Below are 24,142 nucleotides of genomic sequence, written 5' to 3' on the forward strand. Positions count from 1 at the left end.
GTTTTTTCACTCTAAATTTATTTTTATGCTGTATTAACAAATGTGTATTTAAACAAAGATTGAAAGTCTCATACAGATATTTTATGGATTTTGTTCTCTCCTTTTCCTTTCTTCATTTCTTCCCTGGATTTATGTTCAATTTATTTTAATATTGTGATGCACATAGTTCTTTTTTACAGTAGAATTATTGATGTATTATTTTTACTATACTTTTCCAATAAAATTATTTTAAAAAAATTAAAATAAAAAAAAACTCGTCAGCAGATTTCAAGATGGTTCTGTTTTTCCACATTACTAAGCAGCTGATATTATGCCGTTTTTAGTAGGATTAAGATGTCAACCAATGCACCAATATTGCTGTCTGGTTGCTTTTCAAATATTTAGGGTTTTGAAATATACGGTATTGTATGGTGGCTGTCTCATTGTTTCATGTTCACAAAGACTGATGAAAAGAATCAAAAATTATTTTTAATGAGGTGGAATTTTGTAATTAGCACTACTCCTTCTCCTAAAAAGTAGGCAATGAAAAATTATCATAAAAGAGATGCTAGGAACATTCATCACGGTTTTGTATGGCTAAAGTACACTGTTTACTATAGTGACTCATTGCTACCATTTTTTCTGACAGTAGTAGAAAAAGAACGAACACAGACAAGCCTTTGACACATTTAATTAACACATGAATATTAGTGTGATTATACTCTATTTTTTTTAATTAGTAAAATTATACTGCATGGATGGATTATATGAAATGTATCTACAGAATAACTTTGAATTCTAAGTACTATTAGGAGGACATCAAAGATTAGAGAAATAAATATCATTCCTCCAGTAGCCACATTCCACATTTTTACCTGATGCAATTAAAATTATTCCCTAGGTATGCAGCTCACCATTACAAGATTTCCTTACCTGGTACTCTTCAAACATATTGGGCTGTGCATCCCATGGGTCTCTTCCTGCAGAGCCTTCCATTCCTGTCCTATTGTTTCCTTTCGTTATATCCAATTAATATAGTTATTACATACTCATAATTATATATATGCTTATATATTGTATAGTTATTTCATACTTACGCTTATATATACTGTGTGACAAAATAAATAAATAAAAGCTGAAATAGCTTTGTTTTGTGATATTGTAGGGTTAACAAAGGACTACAGTGACCCCCTGCATCTATCCACTGGTGGTTTAATGAAGGTCAATCACCAAGAAATAATACCCTACAAGATAGAAGTATCCTTCTATATATATATTTATGGTGTTGAAAGGAATGGTTGATTCTATCCCCAGCGATGGAAGAAGCAAGAATCTATTAACCAGTTACTATTTATGCAGATTAAAATATAGAGCAATAATACCTCATTGCAGAACTGACAGACAGCTTAGGCTGGATATCTAAGTAAATCTCTACCTCAGGAGGGCTGAAGCAAGCTCTATTTTTGGCACTTTTTTCCAATTCTTCATTACATGTAGATTCCGGAATTGTGTCTATTGGAAATTAACTTGGCTTTATTGATTAAACTGTAGTATCAAATTAACTTTTACCTATGGTTTTCTGGCATACCTATGAATGAAGATTTTAAATCATACTGGAAAAAAGTATTGAAAGGAGATATACATGACAGGGTTTTTTAAACCAATATTTGATCACATTAGAATACCCATTAAGTAATGAGCTTTGGACAGAGTTTTCCAGAAAGGGGGGATAATGGCAACAGATAGAAGTCTGAAACACATTCTCTTAATTCAATTTCTAAATCTTGGTGCTCCTGAAGGGGAAATGTGGCAACACCCCCATCCCATGAGATGGATGTGCATGCATGCAAACCTGGCAGCCTAGAACAGTGGGGTGTAGGAATTATGATATTGCCCATTTTAAAATGACTTCTATCATATTTATGCAGTTCCCTAAAAAGTCAGTGTGGCTTAGCAGGTGTAATACCAGGGGTGACCTTTCTAGGCTTGGAAATTTAAGAATAGAATAGAATAGAATAGAATAGAATAGAATAGAATAGAATAGAATAGAATAGAATAGAATAGAATAGAATAGAATAGAAATGTTTTTATTGGCCAAGTGTGATTGGACACACAAGGAATTTGTCTTGGTGCATATGCTCTCAGTGTACATAAAAGAAAAATATGTTCATCAAGAAACATAAGGTACAACACTTAATGATAGTCATAGGGTACAAATAAGCAATCAGGAAACAATCAATATCAATATAAATCGTAAGGATACAAGCAATGAAGTTCAGTCATACAGTCATAAATGGAAGGAGATGGGTGATGGGAACGGTGAGAAGATTAATAGTAGTGGAGATTTAGTCAATAGTTTGACAGTGTTGAGAAAATTATTTGTTTAGCAGAGTGATGGCGTTCGGGGAAAAACTGTTCTTGTGTCTAGTTGTTCTGATATGCAGTGCTCTGTAGCATCGTTTTGAGGGTAGGAGTTGAAACAGTTTATGTCCAGGATGCGAGGGGTCTGTAAATATTTTCACAGCTCTCTTTTTGATTCATGCAGTATACAGGTCCTCAATGGAAGGCAGGTTGGTAGCAATTATTTTTTCTGCAATTCTAATTATCCTCTGAAGTCTGTGTCTGTCTTGTTGGGTTGCAGAACCAAACCAGACAGTAAGTAGGGCTTAACCCGGTGGTAATTTGAATGGGAGACTACCATGCAACACTTGAGCTGGAAGTTAAGGCACCAGGTTAGAAAGCAGAAGATTGTGAGTTCAAATCCCACCCTAGCCATGAAAGCCAGTGGGTGACTTAGGGCCAGTCGCTCTCTCTCAGGCCGACTCACTTCATAGAGTTGTTGTGAGAAAAATAGGAGGAAGGTACATACATAAACAAGTTTGCTGTTTTATTTATAAAAACAAAAAAGATGTGATACGAATAAATAAATAAAACCTGAGAATTAAAAAAAATCAGGAAAAAGGCAATAGCAAGCTGTTACTATCATGCCTCTAAAAAACATGAAGAGACCAGGAATCAAGTTCAATCTGAAGGAGACTACCTTTGCATGGTGAACTTATGAGGCTAGACAGAAATAACATCTATCTCATGTTATCAGATCAATATTCAGGGGTTTTCAACAATGTTGCCAACTTTTATTTAAACAACATGCATTCTGTATCTATACCTCAGGGGTATTCGTAAAAAAAAAATTAATTCTTACTCAATGGGTTAATTAATTAATTAATTAATGGGTTAATTAATTAATGGGTAATAGTTTTGCTATTTTGTTTCATCTTGGATAATAATAATAAACAACTATTGTTGTTGTTGTTTTTATTATTATAAATGATTTGTTGTATAAATCATTTTTTTCTGGTTCATGCATTAAACTAAGCTATAAAGCCTGCTTTACAAACCAAAATGATTGGAGACACACAGAACATTAAGTCTTGTGGCATAGCACAATCATTGAACAGTGTTGTTGTCATTGAATCTTAACTTCTTTACAGAAAACAGTTGAAATCTATCAAAAGAATCACGAGAAATCGCCCGTCAGGAGCTTCAAATTGCTACAGGATGCATTTCTCTTCCTGAAATAGTGAAAAGAAGAAATTGTCAGATGTACGTGTGCTACATAGGTGAAGCATTACACTCCCAGTTAACCCAAATGAAGGAAGTGACAGGAATGATTAAGTTGTTAACTACAGCAAGTGGTTAATTTTTATTGATTTCCTATTTGAAGGAATCGGATGATTGCGAAAATGGATCAATTATCAAATGCCAGTTGGGTGACAGTACAAACAGCTATGAGATCAGAAGGCCTCAATTGATCAGGCCAGGGATGTAGCACTAGAGTGTCTGACATAAAAGGGAAAGGGCAAAGTTCAAATTCCTAGCCAACCGCATTATATGTTACACCTCTCTCTCGTTGACTGTGGGGAGACCACAAGGAACAGAGTCACAGGCCCTTCCTTGATCAGCTGGGAGGAAAATCCAGATATAAAAGAAATAATATAAATATAAATATTACCAATGGTTGGGTGAAAATATGATCACATTTAAGAACATAGTTGGACGATTTCTACCCAACTTAGACCAAGATAAATAGACCATGTCCCAACTTGTTCATTGTTAGAAATCAACCAGAATTTGTCCGTACGTCTAGGAAGATCAGGTACTATCACTGATCATTGCCCACCCTCTCAATTATCTCCCAACCTATCTCAGCTGTTAAAACATTGTTCAGAACACTTGTATGATACTAACAACTAACTAGTATTAATCTGGTACAAAATACTCTCCCCTCCCTTTTTTAAGTCAGTTGCTCTTTCTCCATGCTTTTTCAGAGATGAAATCCTGCCTTTGTTATTGAACAGACTGTTTGCTTGACCTCTTCCTGTAATGCAGCCGTGTGTGGGGAGGAGGGAAGGAGAGAAACAAGGTTTGCCACATTGATGGGTTGCTACTGGTTCTCCCCAGATCAGGTGAATTGGTAGTGGCAGTGGCGGAAGGCTCTGCCCACCCATCCGCACACTTCTGCGCATGCGCAGAAGCTTCTGTGCATGTGCAGAAGTGTTGCACATGCACGCACACCCACAAGCAAACTGGTAGTGATGGGTTTTGAAACCCGCCCCGGTTTGCCAGTGTGCTAGTTTGCAGGTTGTTCTGCTGGGCTCTGGCTTGTACCCTTCACAAAACTTGAACTTTCTTTTCCACTTTAGCAGTTTCCTCAGTGGATGGAGGAGCTGTTTGGTGAATCACAGAAGGCAGGGTAAGCTGAAGGGGATTTGACTCAATGACTGGAATGCTGATTAGTTGACTGTTATAGCACTAGCTTTGCAGTACTTGGACCAAGGAAAGATGGGTTAAAGGTGCCTTCTACAATCTCACAGCTAGGATAAATACATTTGGCATCCTGAGACAGGTAGGACCATTTGGAGACAATGCATATTTGGCTTAAGAAGCCGTGTCAACAGAACAGATGCCAGTGTGGCAAAGTGGATTGTCTCATTGAAACACAACTGCAACAATTCTCCTCCTTAGAAAAAAAAGGAGATTTTTTTTTATTTTAAGAAAAATTTGAGTAAGCTTAAAAACCTACTGAAATATAAAGTAGGAAAAAAGAAAACATAAAGAAAAGTATTCAAAAAAGCAACTTCTGATCTTTTTGCAACAATTACAAACACAGTAATTACCATTTCCACCTTCCCAAGTTACATATCATGGTTTCCATCTTTCCAGAAATCTTTTTAATAATTATATCCCAAAATCATCAGTACATTTCAATCTATTTTCAGCAAAAATCCATAAAAGGTTTTCAGTTTTTTTAATAAAAGTAATTGTAGTTTCCATCTTAATCACATTACAGTCCTCTTTTGCATATCTTTAGAAGGCCATGCAAATAAATGCTTATTTCTCTCTACTCCATTTAACATTTACATAGCAAATCCAATAGCATTTGGATTAATTGGAAAAAAATAGATCATCTTTTATAGTTTGGCTGGAAGGTGTTATATAAAAGTAAGAAATCAATATTTGGTCAAACAGATATGTTGCATTTAAGCGAATAATCTGTACCTCATCTAATTTGGTTTAAGTGTTTTAGGACGTTTTATTGAATTAATGATACTGTACCAGCCTATCTTATCTAATGATAGCTACATTACATTATATAATGCCCTATGTATTCACGTATTCATGTATTGTATATGTATTCATAGAAACACATAAACATGCACACAGCACACTACATATGTATAGGTTAAAGATATATGTGGAGTAATAGTAATTCAAAAAACTTAAAATCACTTTTCAAATATTTCCATTTTTAAAAAAAGAGAAAAAAAATGAAACCAACAATTTCTCTGAATTTTCTTTTGCTGTGCATCAGCAAGACTGAGTTCTTGCTGCAGATGCTTGTTTGCACAACAGGGGAGACTCTGCTCTATTGTATAATTGGTTGCATAATTTACACACGTTTCTCCTAAAATTACTTTTGAAATGCACCAATATTCATGTTAACTCTAGGCAGAAAAAGAAAGAATGCTTCTAGGGATGGGAGGTTTGAGTCCCAATAGTTTCACTTCAGCTGTGTTTTAGCACAAATCCATTGCTCTCAAAGGATGTCAGATAAAGTACAGTTCAACACAAAAGACTGAAACACACTTAAAGCCATTGAAATCAATTGGCTTAAGTGCCCTTAACTCTGCATTTTGATTAGAGTTCAAATATTCATGATCTGAATTCAAAGAGCTACTTTAGTTACACCCAAGAATTTAGGTCTGCATCCTGGGAAGAACCTTTCCCTCCCTCCTTTCTTTTCCAAAATACCTTTTTATTTGAACAGCAGACATTTGATCTGCACTGCAGTTTGCTTTTAATAATCCCTTTAGTTCAAGCAATTTTCCATTTAATGCAGTACAGCATGATGGTTGCTTAAGAAATACAGATGCAAAATTCCCTGGGGTCATAGAACAACTCTCTGGCCTGGGATTATTTTGGGACAGGTCCTATCTGGTACTATTCTGGGATTGTACCTTCTAAAATTCCTAGTCAACAGGCCCAACAACTCTGAACAAGATTCTTATAGGGTACCACACTGGAAACAATAATCCTGCACAGGTTTCCTCAGCCTTGACAGACTAGCCTAAATGGGGTAGTTGATCAAGTAACAATAGATTCCACCTTCCCCCATTCCCCCTCCCCACATGTGCCTGATTTTAATCTTTGGTTTTAATTCATGTTTTAATATAGAAGTATTTTTTTATGTCTGTAAGCCACCCAGAGTTACCTAATGATGAGATGGATGGCTAATAAATGTTACAAATAAACAAAGACAACAAAAGATCCAGTTTCAATTGTTGAAAACTTCAGATTTCCAGCTGCTACACTACTTCCTTTTATGTTGTTGAGAATGGAAAGACCAGGAGTGAAATCCAGCAGGTTCTGACAGGTTCTGGAGAACCGGTAGCGGAAATTTTGAGCAGTTCAGAGAACCGGCAAATACCACCTCTGGCTGGCCCCAGAGTGGGGTGGGAGTAGAGATTTTGCAGTATCCTTCCCCTGCCAAGCCCACCAAGCCACACCACGTCCACCAAGCCACGTCCACCAAGCCACACCCACAGAACCAGTAGTAAAAAAAATTGGATTTCACCACTGGGAAAGACTTGCATTGTTGGCAAAATCAGATGGTAAAGATGTGCTATTCCCAACTAATGCCATGCCAGCCATACCATTAGGCAGAAGGAGAAGGCAGATGAAATGCAGAATGGATATAACAGTGATGGGACCTGCTCTACTGAAACTCTGTCATTTCCCCCATGTTAAAAAATACATTTCAATAGTCAATCTGGTCATCAGTAATGGTATATTATGGAGAGAAGAACACACTCTTACCATCAACCAGGGAAATGTTTTGAAGAGGGTATGAACCTTGGTGTCATTGAAATGTATGGGTTTTTTAAAGGGGTATTTGGGATCAAAAGGCTTGGTAGAAAAGATAACAAGATGAGAAAATCACCAGATAAAATTTTCAACTAAGAGTTTCTGGTTTGGATCATGATTAACTTTCCACAAATCCCCATCTATACTGGTGCTTCTCTGAGGCAAATTATCCTTCCAAGAAACCATTGCTCCAGAAGCTGATCTATTTATGCTTTACTCCCACCATTAGCAGCAGGAAACTTTTTTTTTAAAAAGAATCCTCTTATACAGAGATCATCTGAGCTAAGGAATGCTTTGAGGGTCTGAAAATGTCAGGAAATGCAATCTCAGCTGTCTTGCATAAAGTGTGGGTTGGATCTTAATAAAATATAGGCTGTAACAAGAAATTGCAGCAACAGAATCCAGGACCCACTAGTTCCTTCTAAAACAGGGGATGGAAAGTCCACATTTTCTACTGAGTTCATCAGAAGAATGATTTTAAAAAAGAAAAGAAAAAAAAACTAAAGCAAAAATGCGCCACTGGGAAATTATTCTTCTCTGTTTTAGCATTTATGTGGTGCTTCTCTTCAGAACTACTTTCCTAGGATTCATGGCAGCAGATCCAATTCCCCACAGGGGTCTATTTCTACACCTTTCCCATCTGTCTTAGTCCTTTAGTTCTAAGCCTCAAGCAACCTTGAACAGTTGACACATCTTACACTAGCTTTTCCACTGCTCTGGATGCAGTCTGACTCCTTGATTAAGCTATCCTTAAAATATAATTTATGGCATGGATTACTTACGATGGAAGGAAAAATGGTGATGGGAAAGCACTATGAAATCCATCAAATATTACTGGAAGACGGTCTAATCTTTTCCCCAGCTGTCCTGCTTGGTACTTCCCAAAACAAAGTAAGAGAAAGAAATTCAAAGATTTAGAAAGCATCAGAGAGAGTGCCGATACCAGCAGAAGCAAAAGACAGGCAGCTGACTTTGATTTTGCTAAATAAGGAAAAAGAGTAGGCACAGGCTGAGGGCTGAATTATGAAGAATGACATTTACATAAGAAAGTTAGCCCAAGAGAATAAATCCTGTAACAACCTAAACTCTAACACATTAGTAAAGTATTAACCTATATTTCAAAAACTAAAAGGTAAATGTTTCTGTTCAGTCATGTACAACTCTAGGGCGCGGTATTTTTCTGTTTCTTGGCTGTGGGAGTCAGCGTTGTCTGAAGACATTTTCCATGGTCATATGGCCAGCATGGCTATATGCCAATGAAACACAGAATGCTGTTACCTTCCCATCGAAATGTTACCTATTTATCTACTTGCATTTGCATGCTTTTGGACTGCTAGGTGGGCAGGAGCAGAGGCTGGAACAGGAGCTCAGACCCATTACACAGCACTCAGGTCTCAAACCCAGGCTGTCAGCTTTCCACCTGACAAGCTCAGCATCTTTAACCACTGAGCCACCATGCCCCCTTATTTCCAAAACTAGTATCCTTCAAATATATTGGCTGTACCTTCATTGTTATAAGCTTGGCATTAACTTTCGTATAATGGAAATCACTTCATCAGATGCACGGTTAACTTCAGTTGGCAAGTATATTCATATGGCTATAGAAAGGAAAGCAGATCATAGTTCAATTTGCTAGTTGGAAAGTATGAAAAAATATATATGTAATCCTTTGTTTCTCATTTAGTGACTGTTTGTTATGATGGTGATGAAAAAGTAACTTTAAAACTATCTTCCCATTTATGATCTCCTGTAAAGTATAGCAAAACTAAAATAGTAACACATTTGCAATTTCACTTGGCAAATACTTTGCTTAACAACAGACTTACCGGTTGCAATTGTGGTTACTAAATAAGGATCACCCGTCGTCTCTTGGGTGTTCTCATTATTATTGTAAAGAAACAACAGACATTCCATCATAATCAACTTTATATAAAAACAAGTCTTCCACAATGAGAGCTCTTGTAGTTACTGTTATTTGAGCTTGTAGAATGAGAAAGTTGAAAAAACCAAGTTAGCATCTAAACACAATCTTAAATTTATATTTAAATATATGTACATATATAGTCTAGTATGGTTTCCAGGCCTGACAGACGCGGTGGCTCAGGGGCTAGGACATTGAGCTTGTCGATCGAAAGGTCGGCAGCTTGGCGGTTCGAATCCCTAGTGCTGCCGTGTAATGGGGTGAGCTCCCGTTACTTGTCCCAGCTTCTGCCAACCTAGCAGTTTCGAAAGCACGTAAAAATGCAAGTAGAAAAAATAGGGACCACCTTTGGTGGGAAGGTAACAGTGTTCCGTGAGCCTTTGACCGAGTTGAGTCATGCCGGCCACATGACCACGGAGACGTCTTCGGACAGCGCTGGCTCTTCAACTTTGAAATGGAGATGAGCACCACCCCCTAGAATCAGGAACGACTAGCACGTATGTGCGAGGGGAACCTTAACCTTTACCTTACATATTTTAACATTTGGATCTCGTTCTTCTTGTGGAAAATTGTGGGCACTGAGACTTGTGCATACAGGTAGTCCTTGACTTCTAATCATTCATTTAGTGACCAAAGTTACAACTGCACTGAAAAAGTGCAGACTTATGACCATGTTCACACTTACAACCGTTGTAGCATCTCCATGGTCGCACGATCATATTTGGGCATTTGGTAACTGGCATGTATTTATGACAGCTGCACATCCGGGGAGGGGGGAGGTCATGTGATCACCATTTGTCATCTTCCCAGTTGACTTCTGAGAAGCAATCAGTGGGGAAAGCCAGATTCGCTTAGCAATTGTAGCAAAAAAGGGTGTAAATTGGGGGCACAATTCACTTAACAACTGTCTTGCTTAGCCATGGAAATTTTGGGCTCGGTTGTGATCGTAAGTCAAGGACTACCTGTACATATAAGTTTAACAAAAGAAAAAGCCTGCTGAGAATGTAATTTAAGTGACCCTATGTTGGGATGATTTTTGGAGACAGGGGAAAGACCCCCAACCAGGGCAATAGAGGCAGTTTAGTTTGTCAAAGAAGGCACGGCAAACCTCGCAGAAGAAACCCTCCCTAGTTTCTTGGGCTATAAAGACTCAGAACTGTACTTTCAGACTTGCAAGGTGTCAGCATTGAGATAGACAAACAGAAAGCATGTCTAGATGAACTAATGCTATTTTATTGTAAAGTTACAATATAGAATACAATAAAGATTATGAGAATCTTGCAAATATCTGAAACTACTGTAATTCAGTTAACAATTGGAAGTTTATGAGTCTCAGCTGTCTAAGCCAGCAGACTAAGAGATACTGGGATATATATTTTACTATCTCTTGAACTTGGGAGTGGGATAAATTAGATGTCAGGGTTCCAAGTAATAGATCCATTGCAAGCAAAAACTCCGAGGCAGGTGAATTCCTAAAAGAATAGCTTTATTGGAAATATCACATTGGCAGATATCTGGTGAAAACCAACTCAGAGACGCCCCTTGGTTTTCACCTTATTAAAAAAATTTCCTTCAATCCCCAACAATTAGTCACATGGCCCAATCAATGCAACTTTCGCTGGTCTGGTGACATCACTCCCTCCTTCCTCCGACAGGAAGAATGTGAGAACGTCCTTAGTTCCCAAGAGAAAGTATTTTATTTTGACTACACAACCCCAGCTATCTCTAATCCCCCCTCCCTATCCTTTGCTCCAATATGGCAGCACTGAAGCCTCAAGATGACTCTGGCCACATCAGCTTCAGGGTTGACATTAGGAACATAAGAATATAAGATCATAAGTATCTTAAATCAGTGATCATTTCTCAGTGATTGTGATTTCACACCTTTTTCACTGTTCCAGTGCATTTAAAGAATAGCATAATGGAAACTTTATCTAAAATCTGTATCTTTACATTGGCCGTTTTATACATTTAAATACTGCTTGGATATGCAGTAGATATTAGTATGATCTAAATTAGTTTTCTTCTCTGTATTGGAAACAAGACAAAACACTTTCTAACAGAGGTCTCAAACTTTGGCAACTTTAAGACTTGTGGACTTCAACTTCCAGAATTCTTTGTGGAGTTGAAGTCCACAAATCTTAAAGATTTTATATTTTATATTTTATAACATTTTTAATAACCAGTTCTTTTTCTCTTTTCAACTTCTTTTCCATATAATTCTGTTCATACTCAACTATTTATCCAATGGTTCTCCAGGTTATAAATATTTTTCGTATTTCTTGCTCTGCTCTTAAACCTTTCAGAAATCCAGCTCTGTGAGTGCATACTCAGAATTGAATCCCAGCAGAACTTAAAGGTAAAGGTTCCCATCGCACATATGTGCTAGTCACCCCCAACTCTAGAGGTGGTGCTCATCTCCGTTTCAAAGCCGAAGAGCTAGCGCTGCCCGAATATGTCTCTGTGGTCATGTGGCTGGCATGACTAAATGCCAAAGGAGCACGGAACACTGTTACCTTCCCACCAAAGATGGTCCCTATTTTTCTACTTACATTTTTTATGTGCTTGCAAACTTCTAGGTTGGCAGAAACTAGGACAAGTAACGGGAGCTCACCCCGTTACGCGGCACTAGGGATTCGAACCGCTGAACTGCTAACCTTTCGATCAACAAGCTCAGCATTTTAGCCACTGAGCTACTGCATCCCTTTTCAATGGAACTTATTGGACTCTAATGTCGTGTAAATGTGGTGTGTCACCTTCATCTTTTCCAGTTGTTAGCATGTGTCTGGTGAAGCTTCTCAGTGTTGAAGCATATCTCATGGTCATCTTCTTTATTCACTCACCCAAGAAGAAGGATGATGTTTGGTTAGGAATAAGAGAATATTAGCCTAAAAAAAGTAACTCTGAAACAGATGTACAAGGGATTTAGTGAGTATATTAGATGAATTTTGAAGATGGGAAATCCCCATTAAGTTGTAGAAAATATCATGGGAAAAGTTACACTGTACAATCATATCACTATCATCCTTTTAGCCATTGCCTATCTACCGCAGGATGAAGGCCTCTTCCACATGGTTGTTAGAACCCATTCTTGAGTTTTAGGTTGGGAAATCAGAAGGAAGAAACCTCCTACCAATTTACTACTGCTAAATTAGTATCTCTTTATTTCCCCGCTTGTGCCCCAACTACATCGGTCAATATACATCCGAGACCAGCTGCTTAAAAGGACGAGCTGTACGTCTCTGAAAAACACCGCCCCTCCCCCGCCAAAAGAACATTTTTTAAGACACATAAGAGTCTCCTCGAGCAGCATCGTAAAAACCCGCACTGTAAAATCCGGGGGAAAATGCTAAGGCCCCATCAATTTTGCACCAGTGACAAGAGGCAACGGGGAGTTCTTTCTAAGAGCCAGCAAGATACGTAACCGCCTACTGTCCTACAGCGAGGAGCCTGAAAAGGAGCAATCGCGGTAGGCAGCAAAGCAGAGTTTTCCCCCTCCGCCTGCTGGGAGGTTTCCAACCCGGGCGAGGGTCGCAATTATAGTTGCCATTCCTTTCCCATCCCTCCTTCAGACGACTCCGGCAGAGCTGGTGAGTCCGAACCCGCGAGTTCTGACGCCCGGTCCTTGGTCGCGGGGCCTCTGGGTCCTCCGGCGCCGCGCCGATGCCCACCCCCGCACCCCTCCCCGCCGAAGTATTCGCGGCCGGATCTGCTCTCCCCGTGTTTGCCGCAGCGGCTTCCCCCGACTCCCCTCTCGTAGAAGCCCATCCCACCCCCGGAGCCCAGGCTAGGGACGAAGCGCCGCCCCACTCCTGGCGCGCGCCGCTCCCCTTCTCTCCCCCACCCCCCCCGGCCTGCTTCTCCAACCCCTCCTTCTTTTTCCTCAGCCGTTCTGGTCTCCCTTCTCTTCCCTCCCCGCCTCCCGTTTTCCTTCGCCCCTTTGGTTGGCAAGGAGTCCTTTGCCGCATCCGCAATTCGCACTTGTCTTGACCGCTTTCCTTGGCGGCGCTCGGAACCGACCGGGCGCTGCTCCCTCTCTCGTGAGGGGGGAAGGGGAAGGAAGAGGGAAAAAAAAAAAAACTCTTGCAGCGGGCGAGCGCTCGTGCCCGCGCGAGTCCCCGGACAGAGAGAAAGAGAGAGAGAGAGAGGGAGGGAGGGGCGAGCGAGCGCTCTTGTCCTTGGTGCCCTCTGCAGCTTCCCTTCTCTTGCCGCTGCTCCCACGGCAGCCGCCGCTGCCGCCTTCCGAGAGTCGGAGAAGGAGAGGAAAGGAGGATTGGGCTCGGCGGAGAAAGCGGGAGCGCACAGACCGTCGCCGTCGGGAAGAAAGAAGCCCGAGAGGGGAAGAGCGCGAGGGAGCCAGCGAGCAGGCGCGCGCGGGGAGGGGAACGAGCGCGAGCCCCCTCCCTTTCGCCATCGCTTTCCTCTCTCCCCCCCTCCCTCTGGTCAAGTGCCCTCCCTCATCCCTGCGCTGCGGGCTCTCTTATTCCAGCTTCATGGGCAAAGTGTGGAAACAGCAGATGTACCCCCAGTACACCACCTACTACTACCCCCAGTATCTGCAGGCGAAGGTATGGTGCGGTCGCCGGGCAGGGTCTCTCGCCTTCTTTTTCTTGCCAGAGAAGGGCACCGGGGGCGGGCACGGCAGGGTAGGGTAGGGTAGGGTAGGGTACGGCTGGGCTGGGCTACACTTTGCAGTCTTGCTAACTATAGCCTAGGAGGAAGAGGAAAAGAGGAATGGGGGGGGGTCGTCCTGGGGCGGGGAGGAGGGGGCTCTTAGGGTGGCATCGGGTTACAGGCGCGCTCCCTGTTGGGGGCGCGCACATAACGCCGGCAGCCTGACACTGCCTCGCCTGTTCCCTTTTAGGATGTACGTGATTGTGTGTGTGCTTGTGTGTGTGTGCGCTTGGGAAGGAAAGAAAGAAAAGAAATGTAGCGGGCTTTCGAGCGGAAGCGTCGGGGTCTTGAGAGCACCCGAGCTGCCTTTTACCCTCCTCGGGCTGATGTCCTCACGATCACCTCCCAACCATTATCTTTTCCCTGACTCTTGACCCCTTTCCTCAACTGTCTCCCCTGCTCATTCTTAGCCTTCCCTCCCCCACTTTCTTCCTACGCCCGGAGATAATTCGATTTTTTTTCTCCCCTCCTTCTGATACATATCCCAGTTGCTCCTCTCCTCCCCTCCCCAGGGTTAAATAGAGATCAGTGTCCTGATAGGCATTTTGTTGGCTCTGAGAATGTAATGAAACCTCCCTTTTCCTTCTCATTAGGTTTTGTATTCTGAGCAGAAATAACAGGATTAAGTTTTATCATCCCGTATCCACAATTTAGTGCTTTTTCTCTCTTACGATAACTTTCTTTTTTTTTTTATTGAAAGAGTTTTAAAAAAAACAAAGACATTTCCCCCCCCTTTTTCCCCCCTCCCTCCCAAAAAAACCCCTTCCCCCCTCCCTTCCCCCCCTCTCTTATGATAACTTTCAACTAACTAGGAACTACTTTAAACTCGGGAACTAGTTGGATAAGGAGAGATAATACTTAACATACCTACGTACGTACATACATACATACCACGAAGAACCCTGAGTTTTATTTTAAATAATAAAACCATCCTGAACAAGACAATGAAAGTACAAATAATTAAAACAAAATTATTTTTTTGAAAGCATCTATGTAAGCAGTCTGGTCCTGGAATGTTTTATTCTGCAAATTTCAAAATCTGCTTTTGGAAAAGGTAACTGGCTTGTCTAAAATTAAATTGGTTGCCAGAGTCTCTGCCATACATTTTGCTTTCTCCGCATTACTAAAAAGAAAAACAAAGTGGAGATTGATACGTTAATTTTTCCCAAGATCTTTGACATCTCTGGTATGTGTCTGTGGATGCATGTGGAATGTTCAAAGCTGATCAGTGTAGCTGCTCTGGCAAATCATGCTGCAAATCTGGCAAATGCACAGAGATTGCATCCTCTGTCTGGAATATTTGATATCTAAGTGTTCTCCAGTGAACAGCACTGCGTGCAACATGCATGCACACAATATGTGGCATGTGTAGTTTATTCTTGTTCTTGTATTGCATAAATATAGCACTGACAATGAAGATTCATTATCATAGTTTTTTAAAAAATATGTTTATTCAAATCGTAGGCCCATCAGTAAATGTTAAATGCTCTATAAATGATCTGTCTTTCTATCTGTCTATCATCTACCTACTGACTGACCTGTCTACCTACCTACCTGTCTACCTACCTACCTACCATAGTCATCTGGAAGCAGAGCGTTCAGTACTGTTCATTATATTAATCTGATTAATCACATGGCTATATCAGCTACATTCCAATTTAAGGTGTATCATTATCTATAAATTATCTTGATTGTGAGAATTACAACCAAAGCTTTCCTCCATGTGTATATGAATTACAAATGAAGCAATTATGAAGTGGCAAGAATGCTGAGTTTATGGTTGTTGGGAGTAGAGAGAATTTAAGAGTTCCTCTAGCAATTGTGGGTTTCCCCTTAGAGGGTTCTTAGCTTTTCGTTTTGAGAAGCATGGATTTCTTTTACTTAGTGTCCTTTGTAGTAACCAGACATTTTCTCTTTGAACTTGGCAAATTTAGGTATGTATCTGAAATTGAATTGTTCCACATCAAGTTGTGAATCATAATATTTCCACCAAAAGTAGACTCATGTATAAAATACATTGGCAGGGTTATTTTTTTTGACCTTTTGAATTTTGAAGTGATGGTTGAAAAATTTTATAAGGATTGATAATGTTTCAGTTTCAGTAATACAGTAATTAAAATACATAATGATACGTGATTTGACATCAGTGTGGGTGGTATATACTCAAGCTCCTACATGGCAATGCAAACTAGAAGCCTATATGTCGTTTGAAAACACACACAAAACAATTTCCAATATGCTACATTATGAAAAATTAAGTTAAAAATACAAGTAAACAAAACCACATTTTTGCACAAGAATGTTTTTCTAATTCATTTTTGTATGCCATTACGGTAACAGTGAAGAAACTACATACATATTTTAATATGGCTAGTGCAGTCTTTCTTATCTTTTTGCACTGTAAATAATTGAAGAGAGAAACTGTAATAAGCTTGCACTTGTAATTAGGATATCATCTACAGAAAAGCCTTAAGGACCATCTTCTGAAAATGGGCTTCCTCTATAAAGTATTTAATATTGATTTATGCTACAGTAAATGACATCTCCAAAATATGTATTGCAATCTTCCCTATTAAAATTATAGTCTTTATCTCTTTGCTTGATAAAAGAGGTACACACAGAGCCATTTAACCTCAGTATGTAAACTATTATGGTATAACCTGTGTATGTGAACTACTGTGGTACATAGGATGATTGTATTCACAATTCTCGTTTCAGTGAGATTATGTATGGGGAGGAGGGGAATGCAGGAAAGACAACAAATTAGAGACAGTTGTGGCTGAAAAGGGGCAGACATCCCAGCAATAAGCGCCATTAATTTCAGTGCCTTCAGGTTTGTCACACATCAGTAAGCTTCCACATGCGTTACATATTATATTGAGATAAATTTTAATAAACTTTTTGAAAGCGGTTCCAAATAAAAATTGCATAGCAACTACTCCATGATTATCTGTCTACAGTTAAGCAGAGAGAAAAAATGAGGGAAATGCCCAACCCTACAGAGCTGTAGGCTGCAGGGAAATGATCTACTAAAATATCAGATATCAGATCTACTCAAAGACAGATCTCTAGCCCATCTCAGAATCACCAATCATATGCCCGTAGTAAGCACGTAAGTTGCTTCTTCCTCTTTCCGCTGTTAAGTTCAAAGTGACTTCTAGTGTGTAGTCATATCATTTGTGAATATGACCTGTAGCTATAAAAATAAAATCAACAACAAATGAATGCACAACCTATGGTCAATAGAAATCTGGGTTTCATTCAAAGAGTTTTAATTTTGTAAAATAGAGCAATTTCCAATTTCAACCAAAATACAATGGATTTGTATTTTCTAGTGATTTTAAGATTCTATCCTATTTAAAATGTATGAAGCTGCTGGAATGATTCCGTCTCCATTTTTAATATCTTCATTGTAAATAGTCATGAAACATTTTAATTATTTCTTCAGTATGGATGAAAGCACAGAGCTGTAGACCTTGCTATGATTCAGTATTCCTGTCTCCAATTTAAAGACTAAATTTTGTGGATTAAGGATACAGTGACTTTCCTCATAATAAAAGGAGTTAGTTAAATAGTTATTGAATAAAAATTCATCCCTATGGAGATAATTCATTTTTAGTAATTTATTGGGAAGCAGAATGATTTTATTACTGACAATTCACAGATTAACACATAAATCTGACCTATTTCATTTGGAAAACTAACTGTATGATTGCATTTTTCTTCTTGAAGTTAATAAGACTTATCTTTGGCTGGATTCTTCTCAGAATATTACATTACTGTGAATCAACTTAAAATTTTGCAATAAAACACAAATGTTCACATTAATATAGGCCATTTGTAAATATTGATATCTATATAGCAAATCTGTACATCTCTTAAGATATTTTTAAAAGTAAAGCTACATAATAGTAGCTGAAAAGGAGTATCCCATCTTCCCTAAAGGACAACTACATTTTTATTGTGGTTTCCTAATTAGTATTCATTCATTTATTTATTTATTCATTCGTTCATTCATTCATTCATTCATTCATTCATTCATTCATTCATTCATTTACACACACACATTAGTATGCTGCCTATTTTAGCAGCTCCAGGCATCTATGCAGAATATTCAGTGGGAAAATGTTAGGCCAGCATTCCTATTTAAAGAGATATTGAACATATTTTTCTAATTTCTTATCTTATGGTTATAAACTAGCTCCATCATTAAATATGTTGAGTTCTAACTTCATAGTTACATAAAATAGTTGTTCTATTTTAAAATTAATCATTTATTCACAATGAGACTAAGTACCACATGATCTCTGGAATAAGATAATTATATCAATGTAGAATTTTGTTTCAATATAACAATTAACCTCCTTTTTTCCTTATTGAAACTTATTGGATTGATTGTATAAAAGAGTTCAAAAGAAGCAAAGTGAATTATGTTCCAGAATACATCTACAATATTTACATCATAATGTGGAAAATTCAAGGATGCGTACACACATGGCTTTGAGTATTTAATGTTAGACCCATTTCTTAAATTAAAGTTTTACAAGAAATACTTTTAACAATTTATTTTAGAAGAAATGTTGACTGGGAATCTCATTTGAATGTGGACCAACTACAGGCAGAGCAAGATTTATCACAAAAATGTAATACTTTATAATTTATTTCATTTCATCACATTAGGGAAAAAGCTTTTACAAAATACTCTACCAGGAGCAATAGTAATAGTTGCTCTAATGTATGGAGAGGGGTAACTATTCTGAATTCAGGAATTTTTCTCTGATGTTGATCTGGAGAACGAATGAATCGAATAAATCAGTTGAAAAAAACGATAAACATTTCTTGGATAGCTACTTGTACACAGCATTTCTGATTACTTATCAGCTTTAAAACAATCTGAGGATATTTTGATGAAACCTATTGCCTTTCTCACCTGAAACTTCATTTTTCAAAAAGGAGCTATACCTACTATCACCTAAGGAGAAATTTGCTTGACAGCAGGAGGTTTCCTTTCTCTTTGGTGTCTTTCCTGGAGCTATTCCTTAGATGTCTATGGTTTGGAGAATGGGGAGGCAGGAGAATAATCTTACAGTGTTGTTCATTCTTTCGATAGCCAAGCAGAATTAGATACAATCCATTTCCTTACATGCCAGATTATTAATCATTATAACAGAATGATTTCTTTTGATATAGCTATTGTACTCCAAATTAATAGGGTTTATTGTGCAGGACTGTATCTGGCTGTGGTCTGCCAATGGTATGGGGTGAAGCATGAGTGTTTAAAGAGACACTATGCTAAGTCAGATCTCTTAATAAAATCACTGGGTCACTTCCATTTTCTCAGGACCTTATTCTTAAAAGAGGTGCTTAAAGAAACAGCACAAATTCTCTTTGAGGCATCAAAATCTAAGCTTCTGAAATCTGACCAGATTATCCATTGTTTCATTGCTGTAAGGTCAAGATGGGGTCATTTGTCGTCTTTGTACAAGATTGCTTATTAGTGTTTCACTCATTTAATCTGTAGGCATCCTGTGGTGTGGTTCTTCTTCTGTTTCTTAGTATAAGATTTGTTAGGTAGATGAGATTTTCCTGTTGAACCTACAAGTTAAAGACACTTGGGTCTTCAAGGAAATGATGAAATCTAACTAATGTGGTTCATTTCTCAAAATCTTTTCCCTTCATTTGCACCAATTCTTTCTCCGGTTATCTTTTAAAAACCTATAGTTTATTTGACAGTTCTGCTGAAGGATCTCTAGGAATAATGATGCACTATTATTGTTACAATTTATTGTTTTATTCCTTTTAATGTTTAATGGTTTTGCAGTTTGCAAGCTGCCCAAAGTCTAGATCAGATGGGTGCCACACAAATTTAATAAATAAATATTGTCTAGTTGGAGTGGATGATGATTGTAATTCTAAATACTTTCTTAATTATTTCAAATGCTGGTCCTGTTGAACTTTAATGATCAGTGATTTCTAATACATTTTTTCCTTGCTAATATTGTCACAAAAAGTACACAATGCCAGCTATACTTCTGTAGTAACAGTGTTCTGCAACCCATTTCTTTCTTGCAAATTTTACAGTTTTAGCAGTGATGAACTGAAAATCAACTTCTTGGATGTGCCTTTAAAATGCTACATTAAATGTATTTTCTATGTTTTGTATTCTGTTTTTTTTCTCAGTGTTTAGAATGAAGCCAGGTTTCCTAGATGATTTTGGAACATAATGGAAAATTTCAGATTACTTTGTATTTTCAATATTTATATTTATTTATTTATTTGTCCACAATATTAATGTATTGATATTACATACTAAGGCTTCTTCAGTGATGCCATGTCCTGCAACAAAGTATAAGAATTAAAAACAAAAAGAAACTCAAATAGATTTGTTACTTTTTCCAAGGTTTTTCCAATAAATTTTCCAATTAAATTTTCCAATTTTCCAATATTTGTCAAGGTTTGGGGCAAGAGGTGAAATAATACAGGTTTTAAGGGCTGAGGCTAGACAGGCGTAAGCTAACAGTTTCCAAGCTCAGCTGCCCATTATATAAATATATCTTGAGTATCTGAGACTACCAAGTGATCCAAAAGTATCTGTTAATTCACAAGGAAGAAGCTTAGTGCTTAAAACTTGAGCTCCCAATTCAAATTGTCTCCAGGGCTGATATAGGAAGTACATCAGTAAGAACTCTGTTAATCAATTCTGATCATGATCCACTCATCATTTTATTGACTTTCTTCTCAGCTGAAACATGGGCTACCTTGGTGGTATAGAACTAACTCTGTATGCACTAAACCATGAAAAGTAATTAAACAATTGCTGACAACATAATGAATGATAAATATATTTTATATAATAGCTGGACTTAACCATAAATGTTGTGCTTAACTGTGCAACATTGATTCTTATGTGCAGTGAATTAATATTCACTCTCTGTGAAACTGATTAGAGTATGTGAATAAAACATAAAGAGGCCCCTTTTCTTTTTATGAGATTAACCAGTTATTATTTATGAAGTGATTACAATTCTGGCTATATTGTTTCATTGCTTGCAGATAGTTGATAATTAATCCTTCATTTATAAATACTGAGAAAGTTACCTGGAAAAGGATAATTTTACAACAGTTTCTGTCTCATTTTCACTTACAGTGTAGCATTTGAATCCATGGCCTTTATAAATAGACATAATTAAGAACTGTGAATTTGTCATTGTTTTTTTCTTTCTAAAAACCCACTTCTGTTTTGGATTTCTCTTTCTTTTGCATTGTGTTTGTTACTTTAAAAGCACAATATAATAGAAAGAATATTTCAAGCATTCAGGAAGATTTCATTACTCTTTGGAAGCAGTGTCCAAAATGAAAGCTTCAAGGTTGTCCTGACTAGTTGTTGAAACAGAGCTTTCAAGCTCAAATCACTTCCTGAGTGGTCATAAAAACATTACTGTTTATCCTTACATACAGTATTTGAACTGAGTGCGTTTTGGAGAAATCTTTGAAAATTGTGTCTTGGCTCAATCAGAGAGGCAGCCATAGAGTGATAATTTGCCTAGGTGTTTTTGTACTTGGTGTTAGTGACATCAGAGGAAAAGATTAATGATGCTATGGGTAAAATGCAATTATACAATCAAAGTTGTTCAACAGCTCTTATTCTTTCCTCATACCAAAGTTGAACAACCATTTTTTAGCTGAGCAAAGTGATTTTTTTCTGGAGGGAGAAAAAAATTTCTTTATTGGGAGTTGATGTAAATTGAGCCTGTCAAATATTAGCTGAGGCCAGGAGTTTCTGTTATTTTTCTCTTACTCGAGGGCAGTATTTGTCAATCTTGGCAACTGTAAGATGTGGGGACTCCAACTCCCAGAATTCCCTAGCCAGAAGAGTGGCAACCAAGACAACAGTTGGATAAAAGAAATCAGCCCTGGGCAGAAATATAATTTTAAAAAAGGATCTCAGACATGACCCTCCCTAGGTGTCATGAAAATAAAGGGAGGTATAGGGAAGCACATTCAGTCTTGCAAGATTCTATTACAATAATTTTATAATAAAAATAATATTGGCTTTCTACAAGTTTGGACTACATTGGAGGGTTTACAAGTGGGAAGAGACCAGAGTGCAGTTGGAACAAGGTTCTGGAGCTACTTCCCCTCACTCTACTGAGAGTCTTCCTACGCAGATAGGGAATATAGATAGGGCCGTGGTGTGGCTCAGGCTGTAAGAAGCCTGTTATTAAAACACAGCTGCCTGCAATTACTGCAGGTTCTAGTCCCACCAGGTCCAAGGTTGACTCAGCCTTCCATCCTTTATAAGGTAGGTAAAATGAGGACCAGATTGTTGGGGGGGCAATAAGTTGACTTTGTAAATATACAAATAGAAGCAGCGTTTCCTCTGGTTTACCTCTACAGTTTTAGATTAGAGAGTTATATCTGGATTTAATGGAGAATAATGAGTAATTATCTTGATTCAAAATTAGTTACATAACTTCTGGTTTTTTAAATATATATATATATATATCCTGGTAAAATTCCAATGTAATTTTAGCTAGTTTAAGCCCACTGATGTCCATGGGCTTAATTACATTTAGATTCATTTTGGGTTATGACTATATTAAATGCTGATGACTCAGTCTATTTTTACAGTAGTCCTTAGCCTATTGATTATTGGGGTTTGTGTAATACTATTCCTTCCTATCAAGTGTCCCAATCTAAATTGGGCCCCCAGAGGTTCTCCATTTCTGGTAAAGGAGATGCCCAACAGCACACCCACCCCACTCCCATCAGCACAGAAACAAAGAAGAAAATCCCAGAGAACTAGGTGAGATCTTTGAAGAGCTATTCTCACTTACAGGTTTGAGATTTCCCATACTCTACCTAAAGCACTTCCCATTCATTAGCTCTGTACATTTTCATATCCCTGGAAAAGAGGCCAGTACTATTTCAGGATAATAGTGTTGGCTAAGAATGAGAGTAACGCCTAAGGCAACTTAATGAGGTCATGGTTAAGTGATACTTTGAATGAAGGACTTCCTATTGTGTATGTCTTGCTTTTATGCATTTATTACAACTGTTTTTAGTATGTAAAATACAATGTTCAGGGATCTGTAGTGTGCAGCTGGTAGATATAATCTGTCTTTAATTACAATTCGTGTATTTGTGTGTGTGTATTTATTAAAGTTCTTAAAAAGAAAGATAAAAACTAAATATTTAGAATAAAGAAAATAGTCCCCTCTTGTTTACATTCACAGCATAAATTTTAAAGAGCTTTATACAGTCTAGACAATTTTTCAGGGGTCATTTTATAAATAATCTCTTTAACATTATAATATAAATTTCAATTGCTTCAACCACATATACTACCGATGTTCCATTTGTAACCAAAATACTCATTTTAGCCTATTTTATATTGTTCTCATTCTTCTTTTTCAAATTTCAGTAGATGTCTATACCTTTCAAAATAATATGTTCATCATTTGTAGACAGTTCTATTTTAAATTCAATCTTATAAAATAATCTTATAAAATAAGATAAAAGAAGTTATTTTATCTTATTTTTTCTAATAAATATGCATAACAAACCTATTGACAAGTGAATCTTCTGGTCACCAAATCTTCATTTGATTTTATTCTGCATTCTCCTTAACAAAATTCTAACATGTCACATTAAGTTACTCATTTGTATTTACTTATCATTTCTCCCCCATAAAATGCTTCTTGTGCTAAGAGCCACAGAGGTATTGTTGGGCACAGCCTGAGTTTATATCTATTTGACATATCTAAAAAAATGATTTTTAAAATCTACATTAACCTTAGCTTTATCATGCCATAAATAGCCATGCCACACAACAATTCACAAGTTTCTTTAAAAAAATACTTAAAATAAATGGTACATTTGATTTAGATTTTATTACCATATTTATTTATTTGGTGAATTATATAGTCGCCCATCTCACACATCTGATTTTGGACAACATACATACAACATACAAAAGAATACAAAAAAATAAGAACAGGAACAAAAGCAAAATTAAATTAATTAAAATAATTAAAAATCATGCAAAACTATGAAACTATGATTTTCATAGAGAGCACACCTATTTTGCTAGCATTACAACCATGTTGCAGGTTCCATACAGTATCCATTACTGGTCCCACC

At 37.7% G+C, this 24,142-nt stretch overlaps 1 protein-coding gene and 1 long non-coding RNA gene across 6 annotated transcripts in view; one reads left to right on the top strand and one right to left on the bottom strand.

The window, feature by feature from the left end:
* Positions 1-764: 764 nt before the first annotated feature.
* LOC131202663 (uncharacterized) lies at positions 765-12,221 on the bottom strand. 2 transcript variants are annotated; one of them, XR_009156186.1, is made up of 4 exons: positions 12,082-12,221; positions 8,909-9,002; positions 8,187-8,281; positions 765-3,551 (listed from the first exon to the last, which is right to left on the bottom strand). It is a non-coding gene; the product is annotated as an uncharacterized LOC131202663 (long non-coding RNA). The 2 variants fall into 2 exon arrangements; XR_009156185.1 differs by lacking the exon at positions 8,187-8,281 and having other exon boundaries at positions 769-3,551.
* Positions 12,222-12,776: 555 nt separating this feature from the next.
* Positions 12,777-24,142, top strand: part of RBMS1 (RNA binding motif single stranded interacting protein 1) — a 145,280-nt gene continuing 133,914 nt past the window's right edge. The window contains exon 1 of one of the 4 annotated variants that reach the window (XM_058191803.1): positions 12,777-12,915. Coding sequence is in view for 3 of the 4 variants with exons in the window: in XM_058191776.1 (XP_058047759.1) it covers positions 13,819-13,893 (75 nt within the window). In the remaining variant the exon portion in view is untranslated. Of the gene's footprint in view, positions 12,916-13,335; positions 13,894-24,142 lie in introns of those variants that run through there. The other 3 variants (XM_058191776.1, XM_058191795.1, XM_058191786.1) reach the window with 3 other exon arrangements.

This window comes from Ahaetulla prasina, chromosome 1 (assembly GCF_028640845.1).
Source record: "Ahaetulla prasina isolate Xishuangbanna chromosome 1, ASM2864084v1, whole genome shotgun sequence".
NCBI classification, from domain to species: domain Eukaryota; kingdom Metazoa; phylum Chordata; class Lepidosauria; order Squamata; family Colubridae; genus Ahaetulla; species Ahaetulla prasina.